Raw genomic sequence first — 18389 nt, 5'->3', positions numbered from 1 at the left:
ATTGGCCTCGATCATATTATGGTCGCTATTAGATAAAAATTCACAGTTAGGCTATTAACTAAATCTGACTTATTATTCATTTCTAAATCTTGTTGGCTCTAGGACACCTTGGAGAAAACTATCACGGACACACTCAAGAAATTCACAACCTTCTTGACATGTGCCAGTCTGTTTATCCCAATCTATAGGAAATGTAAAATCCCTCATTAAAACAATTCTGCCTTTGCTACATACTTGTCTAATCTCTGAATTTATAACCTACCACTTCACAGCTGCTACAAGGCGGTCTATACACAACCCCCCTCTTATAGTCTTAAATCTTTTCTATTTCCTAATTTTACCCTTAAAGTCTCCGCTGCCTGCTTACCTCTCAATATATCCTCTATCACTGAAGTGATCTCATGCTTAATCACTAAGGCTACTACTCTCCCTCTACCATTTTCTCTATCTTTCCTGTCGACCTTATATTTATTTCCCAGTCCTGACCATGTCTCATTAAAGGCTACCATGTTATACTCTCCAAGTTGAATGTGCACCTGTGATCCATTCAACTTCTTCCTTATACTCTGTGCATTTGCGTAAAGAAAACTTATTAGGGTCACACACCCCAACCTGTCCTTCTGCTCTAATGCATAACTCACGTATCTTTTTTATGTCTCCTGATTTAATCACTTTGCATCTTTCAATTTTCCCTTTACCAACAGAGCCAAAAGCACAATTTTTGACTGTTACTCTTCTCTGTTCCTTTTTCTTTGTTTTTGAACTATTATCTCTTCCACCTGAACCTTTCCCCACCCACCCCAATTACTTGTTTAAGATCCCTGTAACTGCCCTATTTATCCTTTCTGATAGGACCTTGGTCCCAGCCAGGCTCAGGTGGAGCCTGTCACAACAGTACAGTTCCTGCCACTCCCAGTACTGGTGCCAGTGCCCCATGAAATGGAACCCTCATACCCACATCAATCCTTCAGCCACGTGTTCACGTTCCTGATCTGCTTACCCCGACACTAATTTGCATGTGCCTTGGGTAATAAATCAATGACCTTCAGGTCCTGTTCTTTAATTTAGTTCCTGGTACACTCCCAACAGGACCTCTTGCTTATTCTTCCCCATGCTTTTGGTCCCAACAAGGATCACAATGACTGGAAACTCCCCCTCCGTCTCCAATATCCTTTCAGCCAGTTAGGGATGTCTCTCACCCCGGCACCAGACAGACGACCTACCAAGTGGGACTCTCAATCCTACTTACAAAGGGTGCTATCCATCCATCTAATTATTGAATCCCCTACAACTACCACATTACACTCGCTCCTCCCCACTTTGGATGGCCTCCTGCTCCAAGGTGCTATGGTCTGGCTGTCCTTCCAACAGTCTTTATCCTTATCCTCACAGGTAGAAAATACATTTTACCTATTTGATAGGATCAGTTTCTGTGGTTCCTCATTATCTCCCTTTGATTCCCCTTACTCTGTACACCAACCCCATTCTGTACCTGTGCCACTCTGTGACCAAAGTCTGGAGCAAATTGCCCAGATACTTCTCCCTCACTTCTCCAACTCTCACTCCTGCTCAATGATTCTGAACCATAGAGATTCGAGTCAGAAACATCTACTGCAGATGTATTCACTTGGGACACTATCACTGTCCACAAACTCCCACATACTGCAGATCAGACACCCAAACCTGCCATATCTTAGCCTAAATCTACGATTTAGTTTGTTTAAAGTTATTTTTTTCTTTTTCAACAAACTAACTAGCACTAAGCATTAAAACACTCAACAAAATTGTAGTTATCACCTCAAGTTTACACGAACCACTAGACGTATTGCAGGCAAAAGCAGAACCTCCTCCACCCTCTGCACTGAATTCCCACTCTCACCAAATTAACAATGCTTGCACTCTGTTTTTTCAAATTTCATTCATGGATGTGGGCGTCACTGGCAATGCCAGCATTTATTGCCCATCCCTAATTGACCTTGAGAAGATGGTGGTGAGCTGCCTTCTTGAACCGCTGCAGTCCATGTGAGGTAGGTACACCCACAGTGCTGTTAGGAAGGGAGTTCCAGGATTTTGACCCAGCGACAGTGAAGGAACGGCGATATAGTTCCAAGTCAGGATGGTGTGTGACTTGGAGGGGAACTTGCAGGTGGTGATGTTCCCATGCATCTCCTGCTCTTGTCCTTCGAGGTGGTAGAGGTCGCGGGTTTGGAAGGTGCTGTCTAAGGAACCTTGGTGCATTGCTGCAGTGCATCTTGTAGATGGTACACACTGCTGCCACTGTGCGACGGTGGTGGAGGGAGTGAATGTTTGTGGATGGGGTGCCTGTCAAGCGGGCTGCTTTGTCCTGGATGGTGTCGAGCTTCTTGAGTGTTGTTGGAGCTGCACCCATCCAGGCAAGTGGAGAGTATTCCAGCACACTCCTGACTTGTGCCTTGTAGATGATGGACAGACTTTGGGGAGTCAGGTGAGTTACTCGCCGCAGGATTCCTAGCCTCTGACCTGCTCTTATAGCCACAGTATTTATATGGCTACTCCAGTTCAGTTTCTGGTCAATGGTAGCCCCTAGGATATTGATAGTGGGGGATTCAGCGATGGTAATGCCATTGAATGTCATGGGGAGATGGTTAGATTCTCTCTTGTTGGAGATGGTCATTGCCTGGCACTTGTGTGGCGCGAATGTTACTTGCCACTTATCAGCCCAAGCTTGGATATTGTCCACGTCTTGCTGCATTTCTACACAGACTGCTTCGGTATTTGAGGAGTCGCGAACGGTGCTGAACATTGTGCAATCATCAGCGAACATCCCCACTTCTGACCTTATGATTGAACGAAGATCATTGATGACGCAGCTGAAGATGGTTGGCCCTAGGACACTACCCTGAGGAACTCCTGCAGTGATGTCCTGGAGCTCAGATGATTGACCTCCAACAACCACAGCCATCTTCCTTTGCACTAGGTATGACTCTAACCAGCAGAGGGTTTTCCCCCTAATTCCCATTGAGTCCAGTTTTGCTGGGGCTCCTTGATGCTCGGTCAAATGCTGCCTTGATGTCAAGGGCAGTCACTCTCACCTCATCGCTTAAGTTCAGCTCTTTTGTCCACGTTTGAACCAAGGCTGTAATGAGGTCAGATGCTGAGTGGCCCTGTCGGAACCCAAACTGGATATCACTGAGCAGGTTATTGCGATGCAAGTGCTGCTTCATGGCACTGTTGATGACACCTTCCATCACTTTGCTGATGATCGAGAGTAGACTGATCGGGCGGTAATTGGCCGGGTTGGATTTGTCCTGCTTTTTGTGTACTGGACATACCTGGGCAATTTTTCACATTGCAGGGTAGATGCCAGTGTTGTAGCTATACTGGAACAGCTTGGCTAGGGGTCCGGCAAGTTCTGGAGCACAGGTCTTCAGTACTATTGCCGGAATATTGTCAGGACCCATAGCCTTTGCAGTATCCAGTGCCTTCAGTCGTTTCTTGATATCACGCGGAGTGAATCGAATTGGCTGAAATCTGGCATCTGTAATGCTGGGGACTTCAGGAGGGGGCCGAGATGGATCATCAACTCGGCACTTCTGGCTGAAGATTGTTGCAAATGCTTCAGCCTTATCTTTCGCACTGATGTGCTGGGCTCCCCCTTCATTGAGGATGGGGATATTTGCGGAGCCACCTCCTCCAGTTAGTTGTTTAATTGTCCACCACCATCTACAGCTGGATGTGGCAGGACTGCACATCTTAGATCTGATCCATTGGTTATGGGATCGCTTAGCTCTGTCTATTGCACACTGCTTATGCAGTTTGGCATGCAAGCAGTCCTGGGTTGTAGCTTCACCAGGTTGACACTTCAATTTGATGTATGCCTGGTGCTGCTCCCGGCATGCCCTCCTGCACTCTTCATTGAACCAGAGTTGGTCACCTGGCTTCATGGTAATGGTAGAGTGGGGGATATGCAGGGCTATGAGATTACAGATTGTGGCTGAGTACAATTCTGCTGCTGCTGATGGCCCACAGCGCCTCATAGATGCCCAGTTTTGCATTGCTAGATCTGTTCGAAATCTATCCCATTTAGCACGGTGATAGTGCCACACCACAGTGGGCGGCACAGTGGCGCAGTGGTTAGCACTGCAGCCTCACAGCTTCAGCGACCCGGGTCAATTCTGGGTACTGCCTGTGCGGAGTTTGCAAGTTCTCCCTGTGACCGTGTGGGTTTTCGCCGGGTGCTCCAGTTTCCCCCCACAGCCAAAGAATTGCCGGTTGATAGGTAAATTGTCCATTATAAATTGCCCCTAGTATAGGTAGGTGATGGGGGATGTGGTCGGAATATGGGATGAGTGTAGGATTAGTATAAATGGGTGGTTGATGGTCGGCACAGACTAGGTGGGCTGAAGGGCCTGTTTCAGTGCTGTATCTCTAACTAACTAACTAACACGATGGAAGGTATCCTCAATGTGAAGGCGGGATTTCGTCTCCACAAGGACTGTGCGGTGGTCACTCCTACCAATACAGTCATGAACAGATGCATCTGCGGCAGGCAGATTGGGGAGGACAAGGTCAAGTATGTTTTTCCCATGTGTTCGTTCCCCCACCACCTGCCGCAGACACAGTCTAGCAGCTACGTCCTTTAGTACTCAGCCAGCTCAGTCATTAGTGTGCTACCGAGCCACTCTTGGTGATGGACATTGAAGGCCCCCACCCAGAGTACATTTTGTGCTCTTGCCACCCTCAGTGCTTCCTCTAAGTGGTGTTCAACATGGAAGAGTACTGATTCGTCAGCTGAAGGAGGGCGGTAGGTGGTAATCAGTAGGAAGTTATCTTGTCCATGTTTGACCTGATGCCATGAGACTTCATGGGGTCCAGAGTCGATGTTGAGGACTCCCAGGGCAACTCCCTCCCTACTGTAGACCACTGTCCCACCACCTCTGCTGGGTCTGTCCTGCCGGTGGGATAGGACATACCCGGGGATAGTGATTGCAGTGCCTGGGACATTGTCTTTAAGGTATGATTCCGTGAGTATGACTATGTCATACTTGTCTGTGGGACAGCTCTCCCAACTTTGGCACAAGCCCCCAGATGTTAGTAAGGAGGACTTTGCAGGGTTGACAGGGCTGGGTTTGCCGTTGTCGTTTCCGGTGCCTAGGTCGATGATGGGGGGTCCGTCCGGTTTCAACTCTTTTTATTGACTTCATAGCGGTTAGGTACAACTGAGTGGCTTGCTCGGCCATTTCAGAGGGCATTTAAGAGTTAACCACATTGCTGTGGGTCTGGAGTCACATGTGGGCCAGACCAGGTAAGGACAGCAGATTTTCTTCCCTAAAGGACATTAGTGAACGAGATGGGTTTTTACAACAATCAACAATGGTTTCATGGCCATCATTAGAATAGCTTTTAATTCCAGATTTATTAATTAAATTCAAATTCCACCTTCTGCTGTGGTGGGATTTGAACCCATGTCTCCAGATCAATACCCTGGGTCTCTGGGTTACTAGTCCAGTGATAATACACTACGCCACCGCACTCCGTGTATGACCACTCTGCATCAGCAGATATTGTTTACTTTTATACACCTCAATGAGCCACATCCAAATTACAAGTGCTGACTCAGCTTCCAGCTCACTGTATTTAGCCCTTATTCAGGCAATCAGCTGGTTAACTGTTCACTATCACTGACAGGCAATTTCTGTTAACTATCTTGCAGTTTCTTGTACAGATTTTGAAGTTCTAAATTAAAATCAAAATGTTAAACTAAATTTCAGTTTGAGATCTTCTCACCTACTACTTACCAGAGAATTCCACTCTTACCAAATTACAGGACAGGATATTCTCCAAAAGAAACACTGGCCAGACTAAACTCCAACACAAGCACAAAACAGACTATACTCTCAACACAAATGCAGGACAGTTTCACAGTAACAAACTCCATGACAGAGCACAGTTGGGTCATCAAACTCAAGTCACGTCTCCCACATTTGCCAAGCTAACTCTCTGCACTCTTCTCTTGTTATTGGAGGATGTTGTTTCAGGCTGGCTGATCAGCCACTGTATCGCTAGCTGTCCTTGAGGGGGCAGCTGATACAGGAGTGGGACTAACATTATAAAACTAAGAAATTCTCTGTTTAGTGAAATTATTAGAGGTGACATTCATTTAATTCTATTCGCTGTTAAATAACCTGGGAGTGAAATCTGAAAGACTGAAGATAAAAGCAAAAAAAACTATTGCTCAGATGTCTCTGAGCATCAGTAGTTCAATGAAATAAACACTTCACTCTGTAACAATACCTCTCATGTTTGGCAATACTTTGAGGCCATAGTGCATGTACCAGGAAAGTGAGAACACCAGTACCTATCATTAATAAGCTCTAAAGAGATGGACAGTCCAAGAACCTGTGGCTCTTTGAAACCGTGAGCCTGGCTGGAAGACTTTAGTGCAGTGACTATTGTTAAATGGTCATACTCGGTGGGACTGTAGTTGTTCAAAACTGTGATTTTGAAGATTTTACAATTTACACATTCCTCAGTCAGTCTTCAGAGATTACAAAGGGTACACCTCCTCTGAGCTGAGATGCTGCCTGAGATGTTTTCCTCTCCTCATTGTATCTGTTTGATACACAAATAAAAACCCAGAGACTCCAGAGTTCAATAGATCAGTCCCCGCAAATGCTACACTTGATTGGCTGTGTGAGGTATGATTCACCTCTGTGCAAAAATACAATTAAGTATGGAATATGTTGGGCACGTTAACATTTTTTTCAGAGCAAAACGTTCACCGTCAGCTATTGCTACAATTTACACCTTGTAGAAATCATCTATAAGCGTCTAGAGATTCTGATACCCATGTTAATCAGCACTGGGTTTGATGCCATCTGCACAGTGGGTGCAGGATAAAGGATTACTATACCTGGCTTTGGCATTGCGCTGGTCACAGAATGAGGAACTTTATCATTAATAAGCTCCACACACTCGCTGGGAAAGAATCCAACCTGCAAATCAAACAAAGGTACAAATCAGACACTGTAAATCCCAATCCTCTTCACATGAGTTAATGCACTGATTTAACTTTCCAAGGAATTAATAAATTGCTGAATCAGAAGATCAGAAACATTGTTTTCTCCTTAGCAGATCAAAATGAATAAAATTAAATCTGAAACTAATATTTTGTCAACATTTAAACACCTGGACTTCCATTTCTTAAAAACAGAAGAGTCTCGAACCATGGAGTAAAAGAGATAATCAAACTAAAACGAACGCTTGGACAGGCAGGATTTTGTATGTAGATGTCCCCTACCTGTGGAGGTTTAAATATTTAGAGGTGATTTCCTGAGCACTGTTCTTTAAAATACAAAGAAGTGGCAGTCCCTGAGGAAGTCATCTGGATTGGTGTTTAAGAAATCAACTGGTTTATCAGACACTGAGCACCCACTCAGCACTCCTGCAATTCCCCAACTCACCCAGCAATACTGATTTCTCAGCCACCCCGCAAAGAAACCAGCATGAGAACGGTTCCCCAAAGAAAACAACTTATCATTAGTCAGGACAAAGCAATGTACACATTCACAGTTCACTTCTGATCCAGATCCTGATCCCGACAATCACAGCTCAACGCTGTTTGAGATCCTGATTTTTAGACCTCTTTTACAGCTTACACATTTACAGCTCATACCCAACCATCCTCTTTTGTGCATCTATTAAACTGTTATACATTGCTGTTACGTTTTACTGCAGTTACGAAGGCCGTTTTCAATGTTTATAGAGCCTTTTACATTATAGTTACACAGCCCATTACATTTCTTATCCAGCGAGTTATTTTCGAGAGAATGGCCAATTTGAGCACTGGAGGGTCCCACAAACAGTAGTGAGATAGATGGTCAGTTAAATTGCTTTTGGTAGCGTGGCTTGATGAAGGAATGATGGCCAGAACACCAAGAGAACATTATGTTTTCCACGAATAGTGTCACTGAATCTTTTATACCCAGGAAAACAGCCAGATGGGGCCTCAGTTCACATCTCAATAAAAGGCAGCAGCTCCCTCAGTACTTCACTGACCTGTCAGACACCATCATGTGCTCAAGTCCCAGAGTAGGGCTTGAACCCACAGCCTTTTGACTCAGAGGTGAACGCGCTACAACTGAACCAAGGTTGGCACATTCACAGTTCAGATACACAAATCCTTACGAATGGGAAGACAAGTTAATAAAACTATAAAAGAAAAGGGATTCTAGGTTTTATGAATCGGCAAAATGACGGCAAAAGTGAAGAGGGAATACTAAACCTGTAAAAATCGTTGATTTGTTTACAGAAGAATATTGGGTCCAGTTTTAGGCACTTACATTAGAAAGGATGTTATAAGATCATGGAGAAAGTGCAGAACATATCCACTGTGATGACCTTTGGGACAAGAGGATGTGGTTGAAGGAAGTCTAGAGAAATTGGGATATTTTCCACTACAGCAGAGAAGTTTTCAAAAAGACAAGTGGTTTTGATAAGCGAAACCAGGGGCAATTATTTCTACTGGTCAATGAGCCAAGAATTAAAGGACATAAATTTAAGACCATCACCAAAAGAATATGGAGCGATGAGGAGAAATATTCAAGCAAAGGGTTTTTAGGTCACAGAATGGTGGAAGCAGAATTGAGAATAGCTTTTAAAGGGTAAGTGGATAAAATTTGACAAAGACAAAGAAAGAATTAAAAGGCTATGAGTAAAGGACAGCAAAGTAGAATGATATGAATAGCTCTTCCAGAAAGTTAACATGGAAGCGATTCAGACTGTCCTTTAGTGCTATAAAACTATGATATAAAAGATGCAATAAACAGAGGACAGAAGGAGTAAGTAGAATGCAACAACTTTTCCACTCATGACAAAGATTTTAAGGTATAATTCTCTCTCAATGAAAAACTGTCAGAATGTTCTCACTAGTGCAATAAATACTGTTTCCACAGCAGCTGTGAAAGATACAAAGGCTTTCCAATTCAAAACAAATCCCAGAAATATATTCTCACCGGAATATGCAACACACAATCTTTCACAGCTTTAATCTGTTCCAGCATCCCTGCTGTTTAAAAGGAAAATTTGAACAGAAACAGCAAGAACAGAAGTGAAAATGTGTAAGCGAGTGCATTATACTGAGTGATATGTAATATGTGTATGGAGGGCAGAGTAAGGAAAGCACAGTGCTATTTAATAAAGGTATGTAACACCAACCTATGAACATGTTGCCTACACAAGTTTTGTTCATTCCCAGCAATAAACCAGGTCATGTTCAACTGAATACTGTTTTTTTTATTCGTTGTTGGCATGTGAGCGTCATTGGCAAGGCCAACATTTATTGCCCATCACTAATTTCCCTTGAGAAGGAGGTGGTGAGCCATCTATTGAACCACTGCAGTACATGCAGTGTTGGTACATCCACAGTGCTTTTTTGCTTTCAAAGTGACTCCTGACAATGCAAAGCATGCGCAGAGCGACTGCGGACGTCATCAGAGTGTGTGAACATTTGCCAGCTTGCCAATATGAATGTGCGCATGATGTTACCACGCAATGATGTCCTCAATAGCCATCTCCATTCACCCGAACAGTACCCGCTCCCTCCCACCATCCTTCTTTGATTGCCGCATCACCCCACTCGACCGCTCGTTCCCTACCATGCTGCTGCCTTCCCTCAGCCATTCACTCCCCCCTGCTCCCCCCCAACTCAGCTATTTGCTCCTGCCCCACAGCCGCTCTCCCCCTCTTAGCCACTCGCTCCCGCCCTAACCGCTTTCTCCCCCTGCCCTCCCACCCACCGTCCGCTTCTCCCCTCGGCCGTCACATCCCCCCCCCCAGGCCTCGCTGCTGCTCTTCCGCTCCCCTTGGCTGATTGTTCCCCATGAGCCGCCCAAAGAAGCAAGGCGGGCCACGAGGGGCGACGTGGAAGTGAGTGACCGAGAGGAGGGAAGTGGTACAGCCTGCAGGGTGGGGGGGGGGGGGGGGGGGGGCGGGGGGGGGGAGAGAGCGGAGGGACAGTGGGGGGAGTGGCAGGAGTGAGCAGCTGGAGACGGAGGGAGCGGTGAGGCTGGAGCGCATGGCTAAGGGAAGGCAGCGGGGAGCAAGCAGCAAGAAGATAGGTGCAGGAGGGAGCAGGGAACTGTTGGGGGTGGGGTGGAGGCGGTGATGGCAACCATTGAGGGGATTTTCCGGTTGAATTTGTTTTTTGAGATAAATTGAGCAGCGCCATCTTTATTACTGGCAGCTGCCTCAGACATCACGGACAATGACATTTCAGTGGATGAAGCTGCATTTGCGCATATGCTGGTACTGCTAGTGGCTGCGTTGTCAACAAACGCAGCCTTTTTCTTTAGAGTTTGCTACACCATTTTAGAGGGCAGTTAAGATTCAACCACATTGCTATGGATCTGGAGCAACATGTAGACCAGATAGGTAAGGATGGCAGGTTTCCTCCCCTGAAGGACATTTGAGAGCCAGATGGGTTTTTATGAAAGTCTGGTAGTTTCATAATCATTATTAATGAGATGAGAATTTTATTACAGATTTATTAATTAATTGAATTTAAATTCCCCCAGCTGCCATGCTCCAGAGCATTAGTCCGGGCCTTTGGAATACAACTACAGTAAGATTAGCACTATGCTACCAGCCCCCGGTTGCAATTTACTCAAACTTTTTGTAAAAGATAAATTTGCAAAAGAGAGCCTGCAGTTTGAAAAGACAGAATTTCAGCTCAGTGACTAGCCTCGACATCTCTGTGCCATCACAGTCCTGTGTGTGTCCTTACCTGAAACCCATGTTTTCCCCTCCACCACGTGGTATCTTCTTTGGGGGGCATGTCAATAACAGACACTATATCCCCAACCTAGAAAACAGAGCAGAAACAGTGCTTTAATCAACCTTCTCACTGCTTCCCCTGGCATGTGAGGACACTGGTCTCCTTCCAGCAACCAGAGGCCATTTACTCCAATACTTAATGTGCAACAGATGCAGTAAAATAACAAAGCCAAGGAAATTTAAACACATTGGTACAACTACAACAAATTTCATTCCTGGGACTGTGACTACAGACAGCACGAGAATGTGACCAATCGCAGAGTGCGCTATGTAGTATAACTGAATCACAAAGGAGTCTTTAGCAGTTTCTTTTCTTTGCAAACCAGTTTGAGATGGGAAGTCCAGAGCCTGAGGAGCACTGGTTTCCAGCATTTTTATGGTGCTGGTGTGTTGGTGGCAGCTCCCAATATTCCCACTACCAACAGTGCGTGAATAAAATGAAGTAAGTTTCACACTTTGGACATCATCCAGCAACTGACCTTCTACAGGTCCCAAAACAGTCATCAGAGGCATAGAAAATGAAGACCACACCCAGCTTCAAATGTCCAGCAGGAATTGGCAATGGGTTGATTAACTGAAAAATTCAGAGTTGGCACTCGCAGTTGACCAATCCCTATTTCAATGCTACACTGCCAGAAATCTAGCGATATATATAACTGTCAATAACTGTCAAAATACACCACAGCCTCGTGTTCAATTAAGTTGTACATAGTGACAAGGACAACTTAAACCAGCCCAGCTACCTGTGCAGTTATCCCTACAATTTTCATTGCTCTATCATGTTAAACACGCTTGACATTTTAAAGAAAGCCCATTTCTCCAACTAACTTAGATGGAATACAGTTAAAAGGTTGAATGGCGACGAGCTGATGCGCTGACTCCCTACCAAGCAGATGGCAGACCGATCAAAGAAATTCTATATAAGGTGTCTGAGCCCACGTTCATGGCTGTAAGTACAACTTGGTTCCGATTGCTGGGACTGCAAGAAACTCAGATGCAAGAATCAGCAGCAATGCACGCCAATAGACTCACTCTCAATCCTCATAGGTGAGGCAATTCTCCAGTTACTGAGCAGCCCAAACAGGCTCAGTTGATAAAGGTAAGTTTGCAACTGAACTATACTGGTCAGCAAAGTCCCAGATACAATTCTTAGCCCATTAATCTCAACACCAAGTCACTGCAATAAGGGGACAGCTAATGCGCCTGACCACCATTCTACTGACATCTGCTCATATGCACACATGAACAATAACGAGGACAGGATCAGGATTAGGCTTGGCTGTGATTACCCCACAGTTGACCAGCACTGTCAAAAGCTCACATATGAAAGACTGGCCAGTTGGGAGAGGTTGACTGAAGCAGTCAGTGTCCATAAAATGTGTCAGCATTCCCTGGAGAGATGGGCGAAAATTGGAGAAGGAAATTAAAATACAAGAGAATGATCATTCTATTCTCTCATCTGTACATTCTGTCAGGTTGGTACACATCAGTGATAAAGGCAACTTAAACCAGCCCAGCTACCTGTGCAGTTATCTCTACAATTTTTCATTGCTCTACCATGTTAAATACTCTTAACATTTTAAAGAATGCCCATTTTGGCAGGTATCTTAGGCGGAATATAGCTAAATGGATGTATGGCTACTAGCTGGTGCTAGTATTTACTGGATGACAGCTTACCTCGAAGGACAGTTCATCTGCAGCCTGGGCGATGTATCGCTTGATCACATGTGCAGCAGCAATGGCAGGAACATTAATGGAGGACTCTTCATGTACCAGTAGATGGTTCCCTTTGTTATCTATCTGTGAGGAGATTCAGTACAGTCATTTGTAACACATGAAGAGAAGGCTGTTCCAGCACATCTATATACTATCTAAATCGGGGAACACTTTACTGAATATACATGCAGCACAGTTCAAACACATGACTATAGATACACCCAAACAAATGTCAGAGAGCTAAAAACAAGAAATGCTGGAAATACTCAGCAGGTCTGGCAGCATCTGTGGAGAGAGAAGCACAGTTTCAGGTCAGTGACACTTCTTCAGAACTGGCAAATATTAGAAATGTGAAAGGTTTTAAGCAAGTAAAGCGGGGGTGGGGCAAGAGATAACAAAGGAGAAGGTATAGATAGGACAAGGTCACAAAGAATAACCAACCAGAAGGTTACAGAGCAAAGGCAAACGATATGTTAATAGTGTGTTGAAAGACAAAGCATTAGTACAGACAGGGTGTTAATGGACTGAAAACTGAACAGCCACAAGCACAAACATGAAAAAAAACAGTGGGTAAGCAAACTGAACAAACTAAAATGAAATGAAATAAAATAAAATAAACACAAAAAAAAGAAAAAATAACTAAAAATAAAAGTAAAATGGGGGGCCTGTCATGCTCTGAAATTATTGAACTCAATGTTCAGTCCGGCAGGCTGTAGTGTGCCTAATCGGTAAATGAGATGCTGTTCCTCAAGCGTGCGTTGATGTTCACTGGAACACTGCAGCAATCCCAGGACAGAGATGTGAGCATGAGAGCAGAGGGGAGTGTTGAAATGGCAAGCAACCAAAAGCTTGCGGTCATGCTTTCAGACTGAGTGGAGGAGTTCCACAAAGCGGTCACACAGTCTGCGTTTGGTCTCCCCAATGTAGAGGAGACCACATTGTGAGCAGCGAATATAGTATACTAAATTGAAAGTAGTTAAAAGTAATTCACTGCTTCACCTGAAAGGAGCGTTTGGGGCCTGGAATAGTGAGGAGAGAGGAGGTAAATGGGCAGGAATTACACCTCCTGCAACTGCAGGGGAAGATGCCATGGGAAGGGGACGAGGTGGTGGGGGTAGGGGAGGAGTGGACCAGGGTGTCACGGAGGGAACAATCCCTTCGGAATGCTGACAGGGGAAGGGAGGGGACGATGTGTTTGGGAGTGGCATCACGCTGGAGGTGGCAGAAATGGCGGAGGATGATCCTTTGGATATGGAGGCTGATGGGGTGGAAAGTGAGGACAAGGGAAACCCTGTCGCGGTTCAGGGAGGAAGGGGAAGGGGTCAGGGTAGAGGTGCGGGAAATGGGCCAGACACGGTTGAGGGCCCTGTCAACCATAGTGGGGGGGAATCCTCGGTTGAGGAAAAAGGAAGACATATCAGAAGTGCTGTCATGGAAGGTAGCATCATCAGAGCAGATGTGTCGGAAACTGAGAAACTGGGAGAATGGAATGGAGTCCTTACAGGAGGCAGGGTGTAAAGAAGTGTAGTCGAGGTAGTTGTGGGAGTCGGTGAGCTTATAATGAATATTAGTAGACAGCCTATCCCCAGAGATGGAGACAGAGAAGTCGAGAAAGTGAAGAGAAGTGTCAGAGTTGGACCATGTAACAGTGAGAGAAGGGTGGAAATTAGAAGCAAAGTTGATAAAAGTTTTCCAGTTCAGGGCAGGAGCAGGAAACGGCACCGATACAGTCATCAATGTACTGGAAAAAGAGCTGGGGGAGGGGGCCTGAGCAGCACTGGAACAAGGAACGTTCGACATATCCCACAAGAAGACAGGCAAAAGTAAGACCCATGCGGGTACCCATAGCAACACCTTTTACTTGAAGAAAGTGAGCGGAGTTGAAGGGGAAGTTGTTCAATGTGAGAACAAGTTCAGCCAGGCGGAGAAGGGTGGGGACTGGTTGGGCCTCTGTTCAAGGAAGAAGCGGACAGACCTCAAACCATCCTGGTGGGGGATGGAGATGTAGAAAGATTGGACATCCATAGTGAAGAAGAGGTGGTTAGGGCCAGGAAACAGGAAATTGTCAAAATGACGTAGGGTGTCAGAAGAGTCACGGATGTAGGTGAGAAGAGACTGGACCAGCGGAGAAAAGATAGAGCCAAGAAATAAGTTCAGTGGGGCAGAAGCAGGCTGAAACAATGGGTCTGCTTGGACAGTCCTGTTTGTGGATTTTGGGAAGGAGGTAGAAGCGCGCTGTCCGGGGTTGCAGGACTATGAGGTTGGAAGATGTAGAGGGAAGATCTCCAGAGATGAGGTCAGTGACAGTCCTATGGACAGTCACTTGATGTGCAGTGGCGGGGTCATGGTCCAGGGGGAGGTAGGAAGAAGTGTCTGAAAGTTGGCGCTGAGCCTCTACAAGGTAGAGGTCGGTACACCAGACAACGACAGCACCACCCCTGTCTGCAGGTTTGATGACCATGTTAGGGTTAGACCTGAGAGAACGGAGTGCCTCAAGTTCAGAGGGGGACAGGTTAGAGTGAGTGAGGGGGGCAGAGAATTTAAGATGACCAACATCTCGCCGACAGTTTTCAATGAAAAGATCAGGAGTGAGTAAGAGGCCAGGGGGAGGGGTCAGGTACAGGGAGAATGCTGGAGGCGGGAAGCCCTCTTCTACCTCCTTCCCAAAATCCACAAACTGGACTGTCTCGGCAGATCCATTGTGTCAGCCTGCTCCTGCCCCAATGAACTGATTTCTTCATATCTTGACTCTATCTTTTCCTCGCTGGTCCAGTCTCTTCTCACCTACATCCGTGACTCTTCTGACGTCTTATGTCATTTTGACAATTTCCTGTTTCCTGACCCCAATCGCCTCCTCTTCACTATGGACGTCCAATCTCTCTACACCTCCATCCCCCACCAGGATGATTTGAGGGATCTCCGCTTCTTCCTTGAACAGAGGCCCAACCAGTCCCCATCCACCACCACCCTCCTCCGCCTGGCTGAACTTGTTCTCACATTGAACAACTTCTCCTTCAACTCCACTCACTTCCTTCAAGGAAAAGGTGTTGCTATAGTTACCCGCCTGGGTCCTAGTTATGCCTGTCTTGTTCTGGGATATGTCAAACATTCCTTGTTCCAGTCCTACTCAGGCCCCCTTGCCTAACTCTTTTTCTGGTACATTGATGACTGTATCGGTGCCATTTCCTGCTCCCGCCCTGAACTGGAAAACTTTATCAATTTTGCTTCTAATTTCCACCCTTCTCTCACCGTTACATGGTCTATCTCCGACACTTCCCTTCCCTTCCTCGACTTCTCTGTCTCCATCTCCGGGGATAGGCTGCCTACTAATATTCATTAAAAGCCCACCGACTCCCACAGCTACCTCAACTACACTTCTTTACACCCTGCCTCCTGTAAGGACTCCATTCCATTCTCCCAGTTTCTCAGTCTCCGACACATCTGCTCTGATGATGCTACCTTCCATGACAGCGCTTCTGATATGTCTTCCTTTTTCCTCAACCGAAGATTCCCCCCCACCGTGGTTGACAGGGCCCTCAATCGTGTCTGGCCCATTTCCCGCACCTCTACCCTCACCCTTTCCCCTCCCTCCTAGAACCGCAACAGGGTTCCTCTTGTCCTCACTTTCCACCCCACCAGCCTCCATATCCAAAGGATCATCCTCCGCCATTTCCGCCACTTCCAGTGTGACGCCACTACCAAACGCATCTTCCCCTCCCTTCCCCTGTCAGCATTCCGAAGGGATTGTTCCCTCCGCGACACTCTGGTCCACTCCTCCATTGCCCCCACCACCCTTTCCCACGGCATCTTCCCCTGTAAATGCAGGAGGTGCAATACCTGCCACCCATTTACCTCCTCTTTCCTTACTATCCCAGGTCCCAAACACTCCTGTCAGGTGAAGCAGCAATTTACTTGTATCTCTTTCAATGTAGTATACTGTATTTGCTGCTCACAATGTGGTCTCCTCGACACCGGGGAGACCAAACGCAGACTGGGTGACCCTGAGCTTCCGGTTGCCGACCATTTCAACACTCTCCTCTGCTCTCGTGTTCACATCTCTGTCCTGGGATTGCTGCAGTGTTCCAGTGAACATCAACGCAAACTCGAGGAACAGCATCTCATTTACTGATTACGCACATTACAACCTGCCAGACTGAACAATGAGTTCAATAATTTCAGAGCATGACGGGCCCCACATTTTACTTTTAATTTTAGTTTTTTTTTTGTGTTTATTTTATTTCATTTCATCTTAGAATGTTCAGTTTTCTTACCCACCTATTTTTCATGTTTGTACTTGCGGCTGTTAAGTTTTCAGTCCATTAACACCCTATCTGCACTAATGATTTGTCTTTTAACACACTATTAACATATTTTTTCCTTTGCTCCATAATCTTGTGGTCAGTTATTCTCTGTGACTTTGTCCTATCTATACCTTCTCCTTTATTATCTCTTGCCCCACCCCCGCTTTACTTGCTTAAAACCTTTCACATTTCTAACCTTTACCAATTCTGAAGAGTCACTGACCTGAAACGTTAACTCTGCTTCTCTCTCCACAGATGCTGCCAAACCTGCTGAGTATTTCCAGCATTTCTTGTTTTTATTTCAGATTTTCAGCATCTGCAGTATTTTGCTTTTATTTAAATGTCAGAGAGAGTCTATCAGGATCATGTCCATACATCAGTTATGAAGAGAAGTCTCTACAGCATTCAGGGGCTAAGCTACTGGGTGACATGGGCTGTGGTAGCTGAACTCAGCTCGGATAGCAGTGGGAATGCTCAGGTAGGTTCAGAGTTCCTGAGCCAAAGCGATGATTTCAAATAAAATAAATCAGCCATGTTTCCTGCTCCTGATGACTATCCAGTGACTCCTGGTATGAGTGAATCTATTGTGAGAAGAAGATCAGGCTTGACTGTGATAGCTCCCCCTCAATCTCAAACTCGCATATAAGGGTGGTTGGGAAGTGAGTTAACATCTACAGCACGAGAACACAAAAAAAGGGAGAGAATAATGACAGGAGGGGAATGCATTTACAAAGAGTGAACACCAACATGCTTTTACTCTGTTCAGTCTTCATGTGTTGCAAATGCTGAACTCATTTCAAAATTAGATGACAATATCATCTGGGCTAATCTGAAGGGTTCCGTAAAGAAACTGACTATCCAGTAAAGATACAAGAGCAAAATGAGGTACAATGCAACATCAGGTGTGAGTTCACCCAGCTCCCCCAGTGATTCTACAAACCACATTCACGCCACACAAACACCGGGCAATGACCATCTCCAACAAGAGAGAATCTAACCATCTCCCCAAGACAATCAATGGCATTAACATCGCTGAAACCCCCACTATCAACATCCTAGGCGCTACCATTGAAACGGAACTGGAATAGCCACAAAAATATCGTGGCTACAAGACGAGGTCAGAGGCTAGGAATCCTCCGGCAAGTTAACTCAACTCCTGACTCCCCAAAGTCTGTCCATCATCTACAAGGCACAGGTCAGCACCGTGATGGCATACTATGCACTTGCCTGGATGGGTGCAGTTCCAACAACACTCAAGAAGCTCAACGCCATCCAGGCCAAAACAGCCCGCTTGATTGGCACCCCATCCACAAACATTCACTACCTCCACCACCGTCGCACAGTGGCAGCAGTGTGTACCATCTACAAGATGCACTGCAGCAACGCACCAAAGCTCCTTAGACAGCACCTTCCAAACCCGCGACCTCTACCAACTAGAAGGACAAGGGCAGCAAATGCATGGGAACACCACCACCTGCAAGCTCCCCTCCAAGTCACACACCATCCTGACTTGGAACTATATCGCCGTTCCTTCACTGTCGCTGGGTCAAAATTCTGGAA

The 18389-nt window shown here is 45.8% G+C and overlaps 1 protein-coding gene across 8 annotated transcripts in view; it reads right to left on the bottom strand.

Moving 5' to 3' along the window:
- arhgap32b (Rho GTPase activating protein 32b) overlaps nt 1-18389 on the bottom strand; it is a 645931-nt gene that overhangs the window by 148522 nt on the left and 479020 nt on the right. For all 8 annotated transcript variants that reach the window (XM_068053769.1, XM_068053766.1, XM_068053771.1 and 5 more), the window contains 3 exons: nt 12490-12612; nt 10763-10840; nt 6893-6974 (listed from right to left, as the gene is read on the bottom strand). In XM_068053769.1, the coding sequence (XP_067909870.1) occupies nt 6893-6974; nt 10763-10840; nt 12490-12612 (283 nt within the window). The remainder of the gene's footprint in view (nt 1-6892; nt 6975-10762; nt 10841-12489; nt 12613-18389) is intronic.

This window comes from Heterodontus francisci, chromosome 22 (assembly GCF_036365525.1).
Source record: "Heterodontus francisci isolate sHetFra1 chromosome 22, sHetFra1.hap1, whole genome shotgun sequence".
NCBI lineage: Eukaryota > Metazoa > Chordata > Chondrichthyes > Heterodontiformes > Heterodontidae > Heterodontus > Heterodontus francisci.
Note: the sequence above shows the minus strand (reverse complement) of the source record. Positions and strands in the feature narration are given on the sequence as shown.